The following is a 22,194-nucleotide window of genomic DNA, read 5'->3' as shown; positions in this document are numbered from 1 at the left end:
AGAATAGAATAGGTACCCAGAAATAAACCCTCACACATATGGTCAAATCATTTTTTTGTTGAGGGTGGATAATGGGTAAAGGACAGTCTTTTCAGGAAATAGTGCTTGGGAAAGCAGGATATCCACATACAAAAGAGTGAATCTGGACCCTTACATAACACCATATACAGAAACTAACTCAAAATTTTTTAAGGACCTGAGTGTAAGACCCAAAACAATAAGACTGTTAGAAAAAAGCATAGGGCAGAAGCTTCACAACATTGGTTTTGGTAATGATTTCTTATCTGTGACTCCAAAGGTGCAGTTGACCAAAGAACAAATGGACAAATTGGACTTCATGGAAAAAAAAAATTGTATCAAAAGACACCATCCACAGAGTAAAAAGAGACAACTCACAGAATGGGAGGAAATATTTGCAAATCATATATATGATAAGGGATTAATATCTGAATATATAGAGAACTTCTAAACTCAACAACAACAAAACCCTGATTCAAAAATGGGCAAAACTGTCATTTCTTTATATTTATTTGAGGTCTTTTCCTAATTATTCTAGTGGTATAGATGAAGAGTAAAATTTCTTTAGTACAGTTTAATAACAGATTAGATTTTAAAATCTTTATATGAAACCTAAATTTTTTAAATTCGTGTGGAAGATTTTTACCCTTGATACATGTTCTTAATATGCATCATACTGAATGAAAATAGTGGGTTATCTTTGGGAGTGGGGTTATTTTGAATGCTGTGTAGGGTGAAGGGCAAGGGAGGAAGATTCTTTTTGAGTTCTATAATACCATATTGGTTGAGTTTTTTTTTTTTAAAGCAATGAGCGTATTCTACTTTTATTAAAATGATAATGGAAAATATTTTTAAAACATGTAATGACATAAAGGTAAATTTAAAATAATATCCTCATAAGTAAGCTTACTTTGTGCTTTTATTAATTTTGATTTTAGGCTTGTGTGGACGTCAGAGCAAGTTCAGTGTTTTGGCAACAGATGGAATTTGCAGAAAGCCTCCATGGTCTTCCCAAGTTGCCAGAATGGTTATCTACACACCCTTCTCATGGAAATCGGGCCGAACACTTGGATAGACTCATACCTCAGGTAAGCTAAACTGCGTAAGGCAAGACATTATTTTTACTGTATCATTTATTTTTAAGACTTTACTTCTTGTGCTTAGAAAAAGAGCACTAGAAAAAAAAATCCTTTGTATTAGTTTGCTTTCTGGTTATTTCTTTTAAAAGATAGAATAAATAATCAGCTATTTTGATTACCGTCAGTTTTCAAAGGATTTGACTGAAAAGTAAAATCCTGCTAGTCCGCAAGTCTTAGTGAATAAATTGGTGTGTATAGTTGACTTTTCTTCTTTTTTTTTTACATCTTTATTGGAGTATAATTGCTTTACAATGGTGTGTTAGTTTTTGCTTTATAACAAACTGAATCAGTTATACATATACATATGTTCCCATATCTCTTCCCTCTTGCATCTCCCTCCCTCCCACCCTCCCTATCCCACCCCTCTAGGTGGTCACAAACCACCAAGCTGATCTCCCTGTGCCATGCACCTGCTTCCCACTAGCTATCTATTTTACGTTTGGTAGTGTATATATGTCCATGCCACTCTCTCACTTTGTCCCAGCTTACCCTTCCCCCTCCCTGTATCCTCAAGTCCACTCTCTATTAGGTCTGCATAGTTATTCCCATCTTGCCCCTAGGTTCTTCATGACCATTTTTTTTTTTTAGATTCCATATATATGTGTTAGCATACGGTATTTGTTTTTCTCTTTCTGACTTACTTCACTCTGTATGACAGACTCTGGGTCCATCCACCTCACTACAAATAACTCAGTATTGTTGCTTTTTATGGCTGAGTAATATTCCATTATATATATATGTGCCACATCTTCTTTATCCATTCATCCGATGATGGACACTTAGTTTGCTTCCATGTCCTGGATATTGTATATAGAGCTGCAATGAACATTTTGGTATATGACTCTTTTTAAATTATGGTTTTATCAGGGTATGTGCCCAGTAGTGGGATTTCTGGGTCACATGGTAGTTCCATTTGTAGCTTTTTAAGGAACCTCCATACTGATTTCCATAGTGGCTGTATCAATTTACATTCCCACCAGCAGTGCAAGAGGGTTCCCTTTTCTCCACACCCTCTCCAGCATTTATTGTTTCTAGATTTTTTCATGATGACCATTCTGACTGGTGTGAGATGATATCTCATTGTAGTTTTGATTTGCATTTCTCTAATGATTAATGATGTTGAGCATTCTTTCATGTGTTTGTTGGCAATCTTTATATCTGTATTTCTATCTAAATGGAAATCTCTATTTAGGTCTTCTGCCCATTTTTGTATTGGGTTGTTTGTTTTTTTGTTACTGAGCTGCATGAGCTGCTTGTAAATTGTGGAGATTAATCCTTTGTCAGTTGCTTCATTTGAAAGTATTTTCTCCCATTCTGAGGGTTGTCTTTTGGTCTTGTTTATGGTTTCCTTTGCTGTGCAAAAGCTTTGAAGTTTCATTAGGTCCCATTTGTTTATTTTTGTTTTTATTTCCATTTCTCTAGGAGGTGGGTCAAAAAGGATCTTGCTGTGATTTATGTCATAGGGTGTTCTGCCTATGTTTTCCTCTAAGAGTTTGATTGTTTCTGGCCTTACATTTAGATCTTTAATCCATTTGGAGCTTATTTTTGTGTATGGTGTTAGGGAGTGTTCTAATCTCATACTTTTACATGTCCCTATCCAGTTTTCCCAGCACCACTTATTGAAGAGGCTGGCTGTCCTTTCTCCACTGTACATTCCTGCCTCCTTTATCAAAGATAAGGTGACCATATGTGCGTGGGTTTATCTCTGGACTTTCTGTCCTGTTCCATTGATCTATATTTCTGTTTTTGTGCCAGTACCATACAGTCTTCATTACTGTAGCTTTGTAGTATAGTCTGAAGTCAGGGAGCCTGATTCCTCCAGCTCCGTTTTTCATTCTCAAGATTGCTTTGGCTATTCGGGGTCTTTTGTGTTTCCATACAAATTGTGAATTTTTTTATTCTAGTTCTGTAAAAAATGGCAGTGGTAGTTTGATAGGGATTGCATTGAATCTGTAGATTGCTTTGGGTAGTAGAGTCATTTTCACAATATTGATTCTTCCAATCCAGGAGCATGGTATATCTCTCCATCTATTTGTATCATCTTTAATTTCTTTCATCAGTGTCTTATAATTTTCTGCATACAGGTCTTTTGTCTCCTTAGGTAGGTTTATTCCTAGATATTTTATTCTTTTTGTTGCAATGGTAAATGGGAGTGTTTTCTTAATTTCATTTTCTGATTTTTCATCACTATTGTATAGGAATGCCAGAGATTTCTGTGCATTAATTTTGTATCCTGCTACATTACCAAATTCATAGATTAGCTGTAGTAGTTTTCTGGTAGCATCTTTAGGATTCTCTATGTATAGTATCATGTCATCTGGAACCAGTGGCAGCTTTACTTCTTCTTTTCCGATTTGGATTCCTTTTATTTCTTTTTCTTCTCTGATTGCTGTGGCTGAAACTTCCAAAACTATGTTGAATAAGAGTGGTGAGAGTGGGCAACCTTGTCTTGTTCCTGATCTTAGTGGAAATGGATTCAGTTTTTCACCATTGAGGATGATGTTGGCTTTGGGTTTGTCATATATGGCCTTTATTATGTTGAGGAAAGTTCCCTCTCTGCCTACTTCCTGCAGCGTTTTTATCATAAATGGGTGTTGAATTTTGTTGAAAGCTTTCTCTGCATCTGTTGAGATGATCATATGGTTTTTCTCCTTCAATTTGTTAATATTGTTTATCACGTTGATTGATTTGCATATATTGAAGAATCCTTGCGTTCCTGGAATAAACCCCACTTGATCATGGTGTATGATCCTTTTAATGTGCTGTTGGATTCCGTTTGCTAGTATTTTGTTGAGGATTTTTGCATCTATGTTCATCAGTGATGTTGGCCTGCAGTTTTCTTTCTTTGTGACATCTTTGTCTGTTTTTGGTATCAGGGTGATGGTGGCCTCATAGAATGAGTTTGGGAGGGAGTGTTCCACCCTCTGCTATATTTTGGAAGACTTTGAGAAGGATAGGTGTTAGCTGTTCTCTAAATGTTTGATAGAATTCCCCTGTGAAGCCATCTGGTCCTGGGCTTTTGTTTGTTGGAAGATTTTTAATCACAGTTTCAATTTCAGTGCTTGTGATTGGTCTGTTCATATTTTCTATTTCTTCTTGATTCAGTCTTGGCAGGTTGTGCATTTCTAAGAATTTGTCCATTTCTTCCAGGTTCTCCATTTTATTGGCATAGAGTTGCCTGTAGTAATCTCTCATGATCTTTTGTATTTCTTTTTGTATTTTTTTGTATTCTTTGTTTTTTTTGGTTTTTTTTTTTTTTTTTTTTTTTTTTTTTGTGGTACGCGGGCCTCTCACTGTTGTGGCCTCTCCCGTTGTGGAGCACAGGCTCCGGATGCACAGGCTCAGCCGCCATGGCTCACGGGCCTAGCCACTCTGCGGCATGTGGGATCTTCCTGGACCGGGGCACGCACTCATATCCCCTGCATCGGTAGGCGGACTCTCAACCGCTGCGCCACCAGGGAAGCTTGGTCGGAAGATTTTTAATCACACTCTCAATTTCAGTGCTTGTGGTTGCTCTGTTTATATTTTCTATTTCTTCCTGGTTCAGTCTTGGCAGGTTGTGCATTTGTAAGAATTTGTCCATTTCTTCCCGGTTGTCCATTTTATTGGCATAGAGTTGCGTGTAGTAATCTCTCTTGATCTTTTGTATTTCTGCAGTGTCAGTTGTTACTTCTCCTTTTTCATTTCTAATTCTATTGATTTGAGTCTTCTCCCTTTTTTTCTTGATGAGTCTGGCTAATGGTTTGTCAATTTTGTTTATCTTCTCAAAGAACCAGCTTTTAGTTTTATTGATCTTTGCTATCATTTCCCTCATTTCTTTTTCATTTATTTCTGATCCTATCTTTATGATTTGTTTCCTTCTGCTAACTTTGGGGTTTTTTGTTCTTCTTTCTCTAATTGCTTTAGGTGCAAGTTTAGGTTGTGTATTTGAGATATTTCCTGTTTCTTAAGGTAGGATTTTATTGCTATAAACTTCCTTCTTAGAACTGCTTTTGCTGCATCCCATAGGTTTTGGGTCATTGTGCCTCCATTGTCATTTGTTTCTAGGTATTTTTTGATTTCCTCTTTGATTTCTTCAGTGATCACTTCGTTATTAAGTAGTGTATTGTTTAGCCTCCATATGTTTGTATTTTTTACAGATCTTTTCCTGTAATTGATATCTAGTCTTATAGCGTTGTGGTCAGAAAAGATACTTGATACAATTTCAGTTTTCTTAAATGTACCAAGGCTTGATTTGTGACCCAAGATATGATCTATCCTGGAGAATGTTCCATGAGCACTTGAGAAAAATGTGTATTCTGTTGTTTTTAGATGGAGTGTCCTATAAATATCAATTAAGTTCATCTTGTTTAATGTTAAAGCTTGTGTTTCCTTATTTATTTTCATTTTGGATGATCTGTCCATTGGTGCTAGTGGGGTGTTAAAGTCCCCTACTATGAATGTGTTACTGTCGATTTCCCCTTTTATGGCTGTTAGTATTTGCCTTATGTATTGGGGTGCTCCTGTGTTGGGTGCATAAATATTGACAATTGTTGTATCTTCTTCTTGGATCGATCCCTTGATCATTATGTAGTGTCCTTTTTTGTCTCTTGTAATACTCTTTATTTTAAAGTCTATTTTGTCTGATATGAGAATTGCTACTCTAGCTTTCTTTTGATTTCCATCTGCATGGAATATCTTTTTCCATCCCCTCACTTTCAGTCTGTATGTGTCCCTAGGTCTGAAGTGGGTCTCTTGTAGACAGCATATATATGGGTCTTGTTTTTTATCCATTCAACCAGTCTGTGTCTTTTGGTGGGAGCATTTAATCCATTTACATTTAAGGTAATTATCGATATGTATGTTCCTATCCCCATTTTCTTAATTGTTTTGGGTTTGTTATTGTAGGTCTTTTCCTTCTCTTGTGTTTCTTGCCTAGAGAAGTTCCTTTAGCATTTGTTGTAAAGCTGGTTTGGTGGTGCTGAACTCTCTCAGTTTTTGCTTATCTGTAAAGGTTTTAATTTCTCTATCAAATCTGAATGAGATCCTTGCTGGGGAGAGTAATCTTAGTTGCAGGTTTTTCTCCTTCATCACTTTAAATATGTCCTGCCAGTCCCTTCTGGCATGCAGAGTTTCTGCTGAAAGATCAGCTGTTAACTTATGGGGATTCCCTTGTGTGTTATTTGTTGTTTTCCCCTTGCTGCTTTTAATATGTTTTCTTTGTAGTTAATTTTTGACAGTTTGATTAATATGTGTCTTGGCATGTTTATCCTTGGATTTATCCTGTGTGGAACTCTCTGTGCTTCCTGGACTTAATTAACTATTTCCTTTCCTATATTAGGGAAGTTTTTAGCTATAATCTTTTCAAATATTTTCTCAGTCCCTTTCTTTTTCTCTTCTTCTTCTGGGACCCTTATAATTCAAATGTCGGTGCATTTAATGTTGTCCCAGAGGTCTCTGAGACTGTCCGCAGTTCTTTTCATTCTTTTTTCTTTTTTCTGCTCTGCAGTAGTTATTTCCACTATTTTATCTTCCAGGTCACTTATCCGTTCTTCTGCCTCAGTTATTCTGCTATTGATCCCTTCTAGAGTATTTTTAATTTCATTTATTGTGTTGTTCATCGTTGCTTGTTTCCGCTTTAGTTCTTCTAGGTCCTTGTTAAATGTTTCTTGCATTTTCTCTATTCTATTTCCAAGATTTTGGGTCATCTTTACTATCATTATTCTGAATTCCTTTTCAGGTAGACTGCCTATTTCCTCTTCATTTGTTAGGTCTTGTGGGTTTTTATCTTGCTTCTTAATCTGCTGTGTGTTTTTCTGTCTTCTCATTTTGCTTATCTTACTGTGTTTGGGGTCTCCTTTTTGCAGGCTGCAGGTTCGTAGTTCCCGTTGTTTTTGGTGTCTGTCCCCAGTGGCTAAAGTTGGTTCAGTGGGTTGTGTAGGCTTCCTGGTGGAGGGGACTAGTGCCTGTGTTCTGGTGGATGAGGCTGGATCTTGTCTTTCTGGTGGGCAGGACCACGTCTGGTGGTGTGTTTTGGGGTGTCTGTGGCCTTATTATGATTTTAGGCAGCCTCTCTGCTAATGGGTGGGGTTGTGTTCCTGTCTTGCTCGTTGTTTGGCATAGGGTGTCCAGCACTGTAGCTTGCTGGTCGTTGAGTGAAGCTGGGTGTTGGTATTGAGATGGAGATCTCTGGGAGATTTTCGCCATTTGATATTACCTGCAGCTGGGAGGTCTCTTGTGGACCAGTGTCCTGAAGTTGGCTCTCCCACCTCAGAGGCACAGCACTGACTCCTGGCTGCAGCACCAAGAGCCTTTCATCCACACGCCTCAGAATAAAAGGGAGAAAAAGGAGAAAGAGAGAAAGAGAGAGAGAGAGAGAGAGAGAGAGAGAGAGAGAGAGAGAGAGGGAGGGAGGAAGGAAAGGAAGGAAGGAAGAGGATAAAAGAAAATAAAGTAAAATAAAATAAAGTGATTAAAATAAAAAATAATTATTAAGAAGAAAAAAATTTTTTAAGTAAAAAAACAAAAACAAGGGCTTCCCTGGTGGCGCAGTGGCTGAGAGCCTGCCTGCCAACGCAGGGGACGTGGGTTCGTGCCCTGGTCTGGGAGGATCCCAAATGCTGCGGAGCGGCTGGGCCCGTGGGCCATGGCCGCTGAGCCTGCGCTTCCGGAGCCTTTGCTCCACAATGGGAGAGGCCACAACAGTGAGAGTCCCGCGTACTGCAAAAAAAAAAACCAAAAAAACCAACCAACCAAACAAACAAACGGACAGACAGAACCCTAGGACAAATGGTGAAAGCAAAGCTTTACAGACAAAATCTCACACAGACGCATACACGTACATGCTCACAAAAAGAGGAAAAGGGAAAAACATAATAAAACTTGCTCTCAAAGTCCACCTCCTCAATTTGGGATGATTCGCTGTCTATTCAGGTATTCCACAGATGCAGGGTACATCAGGTTGATTGTGGAGATTTAATCCGCTGCTCCTGAGGCTGCTGGGAGAGATTTCCCTTTCTCTTCTTTGTTCGCACAGCTCCCGTGGCTCAGCTTTGGATTTGGCCCTGCCTCTGCGTGTAGGTCACAGGAGGGCGTCTGTTCTTTGCTCAGACAGGATGGGGTTAAAGGAGCCGCTGATTCGGGGGCTCCGGCTCACTCAGGCGGGGGGAAGGAGGGGTATGGAGTGCGGGGCGAACCTGCTGCGGCAGAGGCCGGCATGACGTTGCACCAGCTTGAGGCGCTCCGTGTGTTCTCCCGGGAAAGTTGTCCCTGGATCACGGTACCCCGGCAGTGGCGGGCTGCACAGTCTCCCCAGAAGGGAGGTGTGGATAGTGACCTGTGTTCGCACACAGGCTTCTTGGTGGTGGCAGCAGCAGCCTTAGCGTCCCATGCCCGTCTCAGGGGTCTGCGCTGATAGCCGCGGCACGCGCCTGTCTCTGGAGCTCCTTTAAGCAGCTCTCTTAATCCCCTCTCCTCACGCACCAGGAAACAAAGAGGGAAGAAAAAGTCTCTTGTCTCTTCGGCAGCTCCAGACTTTTCCCGGACTCCCTTCCGGCTAGCCATGGTGCACTAACCCCCTTCAGGCTGTGTTCATGCCGCCACTCCTCTCCCTGAGCTCCTACCGAAGCCCGAGCCTCAGCTCCCAGCCCCCGCTCACCCCAGCGAGTGAGCAGACAAGCCTCTTGGGCTGGTGTTGCCGGTCGGCACTGATCCTCTGTGCGGGAATCTCTCCACTTTGCCTTCCGCACCCGTTGCTGCGCTCTTCTCCGTGGCACTGAAGCTTCCCCCCTCTGCCACCCTCAGTCTCCGCCCGGGAAGCGCTTCCTAGTGTGTGGAAACCTTTCCTCCTTCACAGCTCCCTCCCACTGGTGCAGGTCCCGTCCCTATCCTTTTTGTCTCTGTTCTTTTTTCTTTTGCCCTACCCAGGTACGTGAGGAGTTTCTTGCCTTTTGGGAGCTCCGAGGTCTTGTGCCAGCGTTCAGTGGGTGTTCTGTAGGAGTTGTTCCACGTGTAGATGTATTTCTGATGTATCTGTGGGGAGGAAGGTGATCTCCACGTCTTACTCTTCCACCATCTTCCCCCTCTCCCCTAGTTGACTTTTCTTGATGGTGAAGCTTTACCCATTTTAGTATCATACTTTTTAACTTTAAAAAAATTGGTGAAAGTCTATAACTGAAGGCATATTTTTCATCATACTGATCATAATCTTTTCTTAGTGATTTAAGCTTATCATTAAACATACCAGTTAATGAGTTCTGCAAAAATTTTGGGTCAACTGGGTGTTAATTCCAGTAGTGACACTGGAATTTGTTTTCTTAGAGAAAAAAAAAAATCCTTCCTTATTAGTTTGCTTTCTGGTTATTTCTTTTAAAAGATAGAATAAAGCATGTGCTATGTGCCCTTCTTTTACTCTTTTATTTTTGTAGAATTCATTAATGTATCAAGCTGAAGCAGCTTTATCCCAAGTAGTATTCACTATCTTCTAAAAACCTTTTGATTTAACATCAGTCAGAATGTTTTCTGTGCTTTCCACATAGGTACAAAATGAATGTCAGACATCTTTAAGCCAGGTTACATGCTCTCTTCTGTCTCACTTGCATTAAATTTGCTGGTTGGTTATAAAAGCAGAATATTCTTTACCAATTTAAGAACTGGTTTTGGGCTTATTTGCTAAAGGATAACACCACAAATACATATGTATTATAAAACTATCTTTAAATATGTCTTCAAATTCAGATGAAGAAACATTGGCTACCTATTATAAGAAAGATACAAAAGAAATAATACGTGGTCTTGATATTTGCAGATGCTAAGATAAGTACAAAATGATTCTTAATATAGTAAAGAATATGAATTATCATAAGAAAAGTAGAAATACAGTGGTATACATTTTGAAGGAAGAATAGCCTGCATCTCATTTGGGATAAGAAACTACCATAAGATTCATTAGTTCATTCATGAATATTTATTCATGTTCATTGCTAATCTACCATTCTGTGTTCTGTGACTGGGGAATGAGCAAGAAGCAAAAAAGTCTCTGTTTTCTTGGAACTAACATTCTAGTTAGGTAATGCAAACAATAAACAAGCAAACAAACATATATACAGTATGTCAAGCAGCGATAAGCACGTTGCAGAAAAATAAAGCAGGTTAAAGGTAGGAGAGAAGGCTGGGAAGCAGAGAATGTGTACTAGTCATTGTTCGTTTGTCAAGGAAGACCTCACTAAGCAGAATCTGGAAAGAAGCAGGGGAGCAAGTCCTGTGGGTATGTGGAAGGAGAATCTTTTAGGCTGAGGAAGCAGCAAATCACAGAACCTGAAGTGAAAGTATGCTTGGTGTGTTCAGGGAATAGCAAGGAAGACATTGGGGCTGAATGTAGTAAGGGAGGGGAGAATGATTGAGGTGTACGGGGGCCAGGCGGTAAAGGGTCGTCTAAACTATTGTAAGAACTTGACTCTTATTTCAAGTGATATTGGAAGCTAAGCGAGGGTTTTGAGCAGAGGAGGGACTTGATCTGACTCAAGTGTTTTATAGTGATCACTGGAGCTCCTGTGTGGGCTGTAGTGGGGCAAGGATGGAATCAGGAAGACTAGTTAATAGGCTCTTGCAATAATCCTGGTAAGAGATTATGGAGGCAGAAGAGAAGGAGAGAAGTGGTCAGATTTTGTATTTATTTTGAAAGGAATGATGACAAGATTTGTTGATATTTTGCGCATACTTTGTGCCTTTTATGAACACTGGGGACAGCCAGAAATAGCTTCTTGAGACCTATCCTAAATATATTTCACTTATACTCTTAATTTGAAGAAAAAATATGTGAGAAAGAAACAGCAGTGACATTTACTTGATATAATGTGTAGTAATTATTCGTCTTAAAAGACAACATAGGACTGGGACAATACATGTTTCATTAGTAACTGGTTTATATTGAAGAGCACTGACTCTGAGAGTCTTCTTAGTGCTATCCAACACCCAGGGACCTCATACTACCCTGGGAGGCTTAACCTATCTCTAAAGCCATAATAACCACATGGTTTTCTCTTAGAATATCCTTTCTTTTTTATTTTTGCTTAGTGAAATTCTAAAAATATATGGTTCGCTTAAAATGGATAATAAGTTCTACCCAACTTTTATCTGATGCCTGTCCTAAATTCCAAGTTTTCATTTCATTATCAGATAACTAAGGATCTTTAAAGAAGTAAAAAATGTGCTTTGAAAAGTCTTTAAAATAATAATCAATCGATTAGTGAGTATGAAGAAAAATGGTTGGAGAAACTGATATGTTATTTGGAAGCCAATGGCAAAGAAAAAAATTGAGAGATATTTTTCTTCTAAAAATAAACTATGCTAGTTCAGAAACTTAATTTGAAAAACTCATATAATTTCTTATATTTTCCCCCCAAGTGATTAAATTCAATTTGAAAGTAATAAAGCTCTACTACAATATTGGGAATAATTCAGTGGTTGAAGTGAAACTGATAGTTAAGGCGTGAGTATATTGTTAATTAGAACACATAGTCATAATTCAGAGATTGGAATTCCCTACTATCATAGGTCTAATTTCTGTAATGGAAGAAAGTGATTCCTCAGGCAATATATAGGATTATGTGAGTCTGTATACTACTAAAGACTACCTGTTTTGGGTTAGATTTTATTTAAGGTTTTTTCCTACTTAAGTGAGGACAATGTTATATTCTACCTAAAGCTCATGTCCTTCGACATTCCTGACAGTATGCCTAAAGTAATGTATACCTCTATGGCAGTTGGGAATCGAGCACCATAGTACAGAGGTGTCTAGGCCAGAGGTGAGGATTTCAAAGTCACCAAAAAAAGGTGATAGTTGAAGCAGTGAGAGTGAGTTCACTTAGGAAATAAGCAAAGAAAATAATCCTAGACAGTTAGCAGTATTAAGTGGATTCCACATTGAATTGGTAAGAGGAAGACAGAGCCTGTAGTAGATGAGGTTCATAGGAGGAGAAAAGGTCAAGAAAATCAGGAAAGATTCTTTGGTCCTCTGAGAATACAAATCTTGGTAACTTTGATTTTTTTTTAATTTAACTTATTAAAGATTGAATATTTCTTTAATGTTTTCCTTGAATATCATCACAGAAATGTATTATTTCTTACCGTACCATATCAACATTTGAAATGTTTTAAATCTGTATTTTATTCATTCAACAAATATTTATTGATTACTTGTTATTTGCCAGATTGTAGGAATTGTAGGTTCAGTGACAAAATAGACAAAACACCCTGCCTTCAGGAAGCTTATTCTGTAGTAAAGGGTGACAGACAATGAATAGAATAAACTAGTACTGTACAGAATAAATCACCAATATATTGTATGTTAGTCAGTAATAAGTGTTAGGGAGGAAGATAAAGGAGGAGGAGTAGTGTAATATACTTGGGCTGCCATAACAAAATACCATAGATTGGGTAGCTTAAGCAACAGAAATTCATTTCTTCACAGGCTTGAAGGCTAGAAGTACAAGGTCAGGATTCTGGCTTAAGCAACAGAAATTCACTTTTTCTCAATTCTGAGGGCTGGAAGTCCAATATTAAGGTTATGGCCTGTTTGGTTTCTGGTGAGGTCTCTCTTCATGGCTTTCAGACAGCTAGCTGCCTTCTCCCTATGTCCCACTTGGTGGAGACAGTGATTGCACTAGTGTCTTTTCTTTTTATAAGGGCACTATTCCATCCTGAGGGCCACACCCTTATGACCTCATCTAAACATTACCTCCCAAAGGCCCCATCTCTAAATACTATCACACTGGGAATTAGAGCTTCAACATATGAATTTGGGGAGGACACAGTACATTCCGTAGAAAATAGGTAATGTGTGAGCAGAGGTGGTCATGGTGCTGGAATAGCTGTTTGAAATGGGGTTGGGAAAAACAGAGCTGGAGGAATCAGGCTCCCTGACTTCAGACTATACTACAGAGCTACAGTGATCAAGACAGTATGATACTAGCACAAAAACAGAAATATAGATCAATGGAACAGGATAGAAAACCCAGAGATAAACCCATGCACATATGGTCACCTTATCTTTGATAAAGGAAGCAAGAATACACAGTGGAGAAAAGACAGCCTCTTCAATGAGTGCTGCTGGGAAAACTGGACAGCAACATGTAAAAGAATGAAATTAGGACACTCCCTAACACCTTACACAAGAATAAACTCAAAATGGATTAAAGACCTAAATGTAAGGCTAGACACTATAGAACTCTTAGGGGAAAACATAGGTAGAACACTCTGTGACATGAATCACAGCAAGATCCTTTTTGACCCACCTCCTAGAGAAATAGAAATAAAAACAAAAATAAACAAATGGGACCTAATGAAACTTCAAAGCTTTTGCACAGCAAAGGAAACCATAAACAGGACAAAAAGGCAACCCTCAGAATGGGAGAAAATATTTGCAAATGAAGCAACTGACAAAGGATTAATCTCCAAAATATACAAGCAGCTCATGCAGCTCAATATCCAAAAAACAAACAACCCAATCCAAAAATGGGCAGAGGACCTAACTAGACATTTCTCCAAGGAAGATACACAGATTGCCAACAAACACATGAAAGGTATACAGATTGCCAAGAAACACATGAAAGGATGCTCAACATCACTAATCATTAGAGAAATGCAAATCAAAACTACAATGAGATATCACCTCACACCGGTCAGAATGGCCATCATCAAAAAATCTACGAACAATAAATGCTGGAGAGGGTGTGGAGAAAACGGAATCCTCTTGCACTGTTGGTAGGAATGTAAATTAATACAGCCACTATGGAGAACAGTATGGAGGTTCCTTAAAAAACTAAAAATAGAACTACCATACGACCCAGCAATCCCACTACTGGGCATATACCCTGAGAAAACCATAATTCAAAAAGAGTCATGTACCACAATGTTCATTGCAGATCTATTTACAATAGCCAGGACATGGAAGCAACCTAGGTGTCCATCGACAGATGAATGGATAAAGAAGATGTGGCACATATATGCAGTGGAATATTACTCAGCCATAAAAAGAAACGAAATTGTGTTATTTGTAGGGAGGTGGATGGACCTAGAGTCTGTCATACAGAATGAAGTAAGTCAGAAAGAGAAAAACAAATACCATATGCTAACACATATATATGGAATCTAAAAAAAAAAAGTTCTGAAGAACATAGGGGCAGGACAGGAATAAACACGCAGACATGTCTTTATTCCCGTCTTACCCCTAGGTTCTCTATGACCTTTTTTTTTTTTTTCAGCTCGGTGCTTTGTGACCACCTAGAAGGGTGGGATAGGGAGGGTGGGAGGGAGGGAGACACAAGGGGGAAGAGATATGGGAACATATGTATATATATAACTGATTCACTTCGTTATAAAGCAGAAACTAACACCATTGTAAAGCAATTATACTGCAATAAAGATGTTTAAAAAAACAAAAAAAAAACAGAAAAAAACCGCAGACATAGAGAATGGACTTGAGGACATGGGGAGTGGGAAGGGTAAGCTGGGATGAAGTGAGAGAGTGACAGGGACATATAATACACTACCAAATGTAAAGTAGATAGCTAGTGGGAAGCAGCTGCATGGCACAGGGAGATCAGCTCGGTGCTTTGTGACCACCTAGAGGGGTAGGATAGGGAGGGTGGGAGGGAGATGCAGAGGGAGGAGATATGGGGATATATGTATATGCATAGCTGATTCACTTTGTTATACAGCAGAAACTAACACACCATTGTAAAGCAAATTATACTCCAATAAAGATGTTAAAAAAAGAAAAAAAGAAATCGGGTTGGGTCAGAGGAGGTTTCTCTGGGAAGATGGTATTTGAATGAAGACTTGAAATAAGTGAAATAGTGAGCCATGTAGCTTCCTAGGAGGAAGAACCTTGCAGGCAGAGGGAATAGTAAGTACAAGTCCCTGAGGCAGTAGTGAGCCTGGTATTTGAGGACCAGCAAGGAAATCAGTGTAATTGGATGGGGTAAGCAAGGGAAGGTGGAGGGTGCAGGCTCTACAGCCCTGCAAAGAAAAAAAAAAGGGTGGCTTTTGTCAGAGATGGAACACCACTGGAGGGTTTTGAGCTGAGGACTAGAGGAGTAACAGGATCTGAATTATGTTTGAAAAGAATGTGATCTACGGCTCCTACAAAGCAGTACAATCATATAATTTTGGAATATTTTAGTATAGTATATTGTTCAGAAAATAGACTAGTTCCTTTCCTGTTTTGTTTCTAAATCAAGAAAACGCCCCCAAATTAGAAAAATAAATGTCCTTTTTTAAAAACAATGTGAATTCTGAGATAAAGCATGTGTAAATGCCTAGTTAAATGTAATCCTGCGATCCACTAGCATTTAAAAAGGATAACTACAGGGTTATAGTAAGAATATTATTTGTAGTTAAGAATATGATATGTTATGATTTTATTTACTTGAAATAATCAGTTAAATTTAGGAAACACATGTTCCACATATTCGGTTACCATAACAACTTGGGAGAAAACCTGAAGAACAGATGTTATATCAACCTGTTGATGTTTAATAGTATGACAGTTTTGAAATTATAGTTACAGTGTTCAGATTTTAAATGTATATATATATATACCATACGTTGTCCTCGAAAGACCTTATTTAATTTTCCTTCTGTAAGTATCATTATACAATATGAATAGGTGTGAATAAGAGAAACTGTATGATAACCCAGGGTAGAAATTTACTTGAAAGATTTATCTTACAATTGAAAGCATTTATACTGAATTTTGTATTATTTCTTCTCTCACCAACTCTATGCCATCCTTTCCTTGGTGAGGAGGAAGGGGATGGAGAATAACAGAATATGTAGGAAAAATGATTCATTTGACTTACTAGTTGTCTTGGGTTATGTTATTGTAATCATAATTTTGAATAGGATTTATTTTTTAACGTTCTTAGAACTTTCAATGTCAGCTTTATTTGTAAACTGTTTTTTAAATCTTGAGTTTCAAAGTTACTACATTTAATATTTAGACATGAGAATCAGTGGCAGACTACAAATGAATTCATTTTAATCTCATTTTATTTCAAATTCTTTAAACTTTCAGGAAGCTGGGGATTTTAACTCATGTGTAAATCATTCTTACACATTTATAATTGGACAAAGTAAATGCATAAATCATTAATATTATACATCTCATAAGTAGAAAATACGAGTGTGTTTAACATTGAAGTGAAATGTTGTTGGCCAATGTACACAAACATACACTGTTCACCTTGCAGAATTTCATTTTGTCTGACAAGAAGAGTGTTGAGGAAAAGGCAAATATCATAGCAGCTACTGTAATTGAATTGGCCTCTGAATCATATAAAGCCAGGAAGCCTGACAGTAACATTGTCTAAAACCTTAAAAAAATATTATGGTGCATGTGATGTGTATCTACTTGAGGCTGAAATGAATGGACTATTAGAAAAAACTTGCTTTTATAGGGAAAGAGGAGAAAAGTAATGATATTTTTAGAAAAATATGTTTAAAAATTGAGGTGATTTTTTTTCCTTGAAATGTCTTGGTTTCTATTTTCAAAGGAAGCTTTTAATCTAATTATGAGGCTTCTTTGGCTTTAATTTTTTTTCCTGTCTTTTTTCCTTTTTTGAGCTTAATTATTATAGTTTATATTTTTATGCATAAATAATTGCTGTCTTACTTGATATATAGTACCTAGAAGAATCCTGATATGTACCAGCAGTTGTTTTATAAATATTTCTATTGTTACTGGGAATAAATACAGCCATTTCTTAATACCTGATTCTCATATGTTAGGAGTGGTTGATCGTAAAATTTTATTTGAAAACTTTTCCATATTATTTTATCATTCCAGAGGATAATTGACCTGTGTCAAGGTGGCCTTAATTTTTAATTTTTTATATCTATTCAAAGTTTTAGTTACTTAATTAGACCACTTAAAAAATTAGACTCCAATTTCCATTGCAGTTTATGAAAGGAAGTGAGTTAGAGGAGAAAAAATAAATTTAAAGGTAAAATCATGACATACACAAATATAAAATGAACCACATCTGAGATTTTATTTAACTTATTATTAATGAGGGAGCCAGTAATATCTTACAACTAGTTCAGATGATTGTACAAGTAGGTGCAAAACTGCTGCATTCATAAGGCAATAATCAGTTACATTTCACCAGACATAGTTCATTTCCTTTTCTGTGGACATGTATCATTTACATTGTTTTAAGTTTTCTACAACTTACAGAGTGGTAAAATCTCTCTAAAGCCATGAAAGGCTAGTATAATACCAAAGGATGCATTTGACAGGATACCAAATGATCTTTTAATGCCCATTTCAAATTCTTTCACAGTTTTCTCTGTTTTTATTTCCTGTTGTCTTCCATTAGCCTTTCAAGTTGATACCAAATCAAATCATCATGTCAGACTAATATATAAACAGAAGTTTTGTTTTGTTATTTTTAAGTAGCCACATAGACATTATCCTTGTATTTTCTGTCTCTTAAAGTGATAACCTACTATTCTCATTATTTTCTGTTAAATTTGTTTCTAGTGAGTTTTTTTTCTTTTTTTTTTTTATTAGTTTCTGCTTTACAACAAAGTGAATCAGTCATACATATACATCTGTTCCCACATCCCTTCCCTCATGCATCTCCCTCCCTCCCACCCTCCCCATCCCACCCCTCCAGGCGGTCCCTAGTGAGTTTTTGCATTGAGACTATTGATGCTAAAATTTCAGATCTTTTGAAAAGTATATGCTTAACCTTCAGAAATCAAGGGAAAGAGCTGGAGATTGAGAGGGTGTAAAGAGACTGCTTTCATTTTTCAGAAGAAACATTTAAACCTCTCTTGAGCCATTTAGAACTAAAGATGTAGATGTAACATCAAGAATGAAGTTATAGAAATGCAAAAATGACAGAGGAAAAGGGAAGCTACAGAGGGAGGAGCTTTGTTCTAAAGAAAAATGTTTTAGTTTACCGATTGATAATAAAAATTTAAAAACGTATGTAAAGATAGAGAATAATTTGAATAATTTAATAAACCCCTGTTTTTCACTTACATTCAGTAGTATCAACCTTTTTATACACTTGCTTCATCTGCCTCTTCTCTTATTTCTTTGCCCAGAAGTATTTTAATGCAAATTCTAGACATGAGGGCTTTCCCTCCTAATTACTTCAGTATGTATTTTAGAAAGTAGTATCATTTTCTTTCGTAATCATACCATTATCATAGCCAAGAAAATCAAGTAATTCTCCTCAACAAAATTAAGTATCCTGTGCATATTCAAATTTCTCTGTCTCAAACTATAGTTTTCTGATTGTTTTGTTCAAATCATAATCCATCAATATCCATATACTGCATCTGGTTGCTATGTCCCTTAAGTCTGACTTTAGAACAGTGCCCCTCCCCTCTGTTTTGTTTGTTTTTAAACATGTTGACGTGTTGAATAAATCTAGTCCCACATTCTAGATTTATCTGATTGCTTCTTTGTGATTTTGACCAACTTGTTTCTCTGTATACCTATAAATGAAAGTTACGTTTTTGGCAAGAATATTTTATAGGTTGTGCAGCTGTGCTTCATATTGCTTCGCATCAGGATTCTCTTAATCTGGCTGCTCCATGTTTAGTGATGTCACATTTGATTGGGGGGTTGGATGGTGATGGCCTTAACGCCTCCTTTGGAAATGTGGTTTTCCCCCTTATGACCAGCAAGTGATTGTGGAGTGGTGATTTGGCACTCTGCAAAAGATCCAGTTCTTTAGCAAACTGAGAAGTGTTTTTGATTAAGGAAATATCATCCTCCTCTGTCTCTAAAGGCTTAGCTAAATGTGTGTCTTCAGGAGGAATCTATATAGAACAGTGAAGAAGAACTCAGACCAGCCAAGTCAACTCTAACGGAATAAAAGATGTTGCAGCCATATTTTTCTCCTACTCAAGAATAGATTTAAGATGTAGGTAAGACAGATTTTTTAAAAAAATCAGAATGATGATGAGTGCTTAAGAGCTGGCAAGAAAGGAAAGTTGATCATAGGTAATTGTATTTAAAAGACTAAGTAGTGTCTGAGTGTCCTTAACTAATACCACCACAAAGACCCTCGTCTAAACTAAATCCAACAATAACGACCAAAAAACAAAGCCCGTGAAATGCCCATTTTCCCCCAATAAGATAAGCTTCAAAGAGTAGAAAAATCTTAAAAACAAAACCAAATCTCAAATCTCAGTCTAATTTAAAAATGTTACTTCATTGGAGAGGACAGCCTAGGTGATGAAAACTACAGAAGCAGCACCACGTGAAGCTGGCATGATAAGACTGATTTAACTACATTGAAAGTGACAGAAGAAGAATGACTTCACAAATGTAAGATACATCCATTTCAAAAAATTGCTAAACTTGCAAATACAGCAGAGAAGCTTGTAAAACTTTCATTGGAGGTTGTAAAGAGAAGAATTGATGCTCCAGAACAAAGACTCATTGATGCTTGGAGATAGAGGAACATAGCACAACCAAATTAAAACATCCAAAGCTAAAAAGTATCTAAACAATGGAAGCATATTGAAGACACAAGGAAATCCAAACTGCATGTAACAGTGGTAAGGATTCATTCATGTCTTTATTTCTTTGACTTTGGTTTCTATATCCATTTTTTGATTTAGATAACATTTCTCAAAATAGGTTTTTAGAAGAATCCCAGAGCATCATGCATGAGAAGCCTGATATGAACATCCCTAGGTAGTTAAATTTATCAAGTGTTTAATCGTCATTGCAAAGATAGGCTCTTAAAGATGCCAAGGTATAAAGAGAAAATTTAAAAACAATAGTAAGAATGACTTTGGATCTTACTTTTCAGACTTTGGAGAACTGTAAGAGTTTAAGGGGGAAAGAAACAAGATCAACCAACCAAACAGAAACCAGTGGAACTAATACGCTTTGCTATGGTATCTAGCCAAGCCAACTTTTCTTTCTTTTAAGGTGGAACATCCCTTAATAAATGAAACACATAAAACAATATGTCAGTGAAGTGCTCAGTAGCAGTAGTGCTCTTTACAGAATCCACTGACGATCGAGAATTAGATAAAATATATAGTTTAGTTTGTTTATATATGATTGTGATTATAGCTTGCACCCTGCTGTTCTTAGAAAACCACAGATCATGTAAAGGAATTAACAAAGAAATGAGTTGAATAGGACAAAAATAAGATTTAACCGACATTAGAGACTAAATGCTTGGAAATAGATGTATATTTTCTTCTTAAATGTGCATAGATCTTTTATAGCAATATTGGTCATACAACTTTTTTGGACAAAAAATATGTGTATGTAATATAAAAAATGTTAGGCTTCAAATTGTCAGAACACAGTACATTAAAATTAGCATAACAAAAATTAAAAGATGGGTGAAAGTTAAAATAAAATTGTGTATAAGGCAAGAGAGAAATCCATAAACAATAAGAGCAGAGATATAGTTATGTTTTCATCAGTTGCTGTCAAACTGATGTGTAAAGGAAATTTTATCAATTTAAATGTCTATTTTAATAAGACAGAAGAAGAGCAAAGAAATAGAGTAATGTGCCCCAGATAGGGAAAATACCATTAATAAAATTAAGCAGAAATAAGCAAAATTACAATAGTTGTTTCTTTGGAAAATTTAGTCAAAGCGAGAATCATTGGTTAGTTAGACAAAGAATGAAATGTAAATATGATCAGGAGAGGAGCTACAATAATTAACATACAGGAGAACCAAAAATATTTCAAAGAATGTTATTTTTAGTTGGATATTAGTTAATGGGCCAGGTCAAAATCAGAAATAAAGTGTATGCATGCATGAGTGTGTGTGTGTTTGTGAGTATTGCCAAAGTGGATGCAGCTAGAAGTAGAAATTATAACTAGAATGAACCTCCTCAAATTAAATTTTGAGGAAAGTGGTAAGGTGTAATTAAATCAAATAAATAAAAACAACTGTATTAGAAACCCAAAGAATCATAACAAATAAGTAGAGAAAAGGACACCTAGCCCTGATGGGGATTAACTTTGGAGAATTTTTTTTTAAGTTCAAAGAACAAATATTTGGTGAATAATTAATTCTAGCTTCAAAATAAAAGGGGCATTGTTAATTATTTGATGAGCAAAATGTTAATCATTTTGTGAGTAAAAAGATTTTGTTTTGACAATTTGATAAGAACAACGCCTTTAAAAGAATTTATGGACTGGTGTCATTAACCAGCCAACGATACAATACTGCTTAACAATAATGATTTACAGTGAGCAAGTAAATTATCCTCAGATGCATGGGTAGCATAATAAAAGAGAAGCTATTAACACAGAGGAGGAAATTTAGGACTCATCTTTAATTTCTCTCTTCCCTTCCTCTCTGTATCTTGACAACTAGAAAATTTTGTTGACTGCCTCCACAAGGCATTAGGGATGTATTCCCTTTTCCGTCAGCATTGCTACTGCCCTGGTAAAAGTCACCATCATCTCTTCCCTAGGTTAACTGCAGTCATCTCCTATTTTAATCTTCTTGTTCCACTTTTCACCTCAATCCCTAACAATGTATTTTCAATACAGTAGCCAGAATGCTCTTTTTAATGTCATTTCCATGCTTTCAGTGGCTTCTCATTTAACTTTGAATAAAAATCCAAACTCCTTACTTGGTCTTTAAATCATGTGATTTGGCCACTGCCTGCCTCTCCAGCTTTTTCATGTGCCACTCTCCCCAGGTTTTCCTTGATTCCAGCTATTTCACGTGAAGCCTCTTTCCTCCTTACAACCCCTCTACTTGTCGATTTCTCAGCCTGGAACATTCTTCCCTCAGCTCTTTACACAAACGTTATGTGCCTAGGGAGGCTTTTCCTCATCCCCCAATCTCCAATAGCCTCTCTTCCATGCAGTCATTCTGTAATGCAGTTTACTGTTTAATTTCTTTGGGTACTTAACTAAAGTTCCGTTGTTTACTTATTATCTATCTCCTCCCCCAGAATGTAAGGCCCCTTTTCACTGCTATATCCGTAGGGCCTGAGACCATTTCTGAGATACTTAGCGAATATTTGTTAAATTATTGCATGATGG

At 37.1% G+C, this 22,194-nt stretch overlaps 1 protein-coding gene across 1 annotated transcript in view; it reads left to right on the top strand.

Moving 5' to 3' along the window:
- OMA1 (OMA1 zinc metallopeptidase) overlaps nt 1-22,194 on the top strand; it is an 81,247-nt gene that overhangs the window by 52,192 nt on the left and 6,861 nt on the right. Inside the window, exon 7 of the mRNA XM_082612656.1 lies at nt 957-1,106. Within this exon, the coding sequence (XP_082468782.1) occupies nt 957-1,106 (150 nt within the window). The remainder of the gene's footprint in view (nt 1-956; nt 1,107-22,194) is intronic.

The sequence above is a fragment of the Mesoplodon mirus genome (genome assembly GCF_964341445.2).
Source record: "Mesoplodon mirus genome assembly, chromosome: 3".
NCBI classification, from domain to species: domain Eukaryota; kingdom Metazoa; phylum Chordata; class Mammalia; order Artiodactyla; family Ziphiidae; genus Mesoplodon; species Mesoplodon mirus.
The sequence above is the reverse complement of the archived record's forward strand: the minus strand, read 5'-3'. Positions and strand labels throughout refer to the sequence as shown.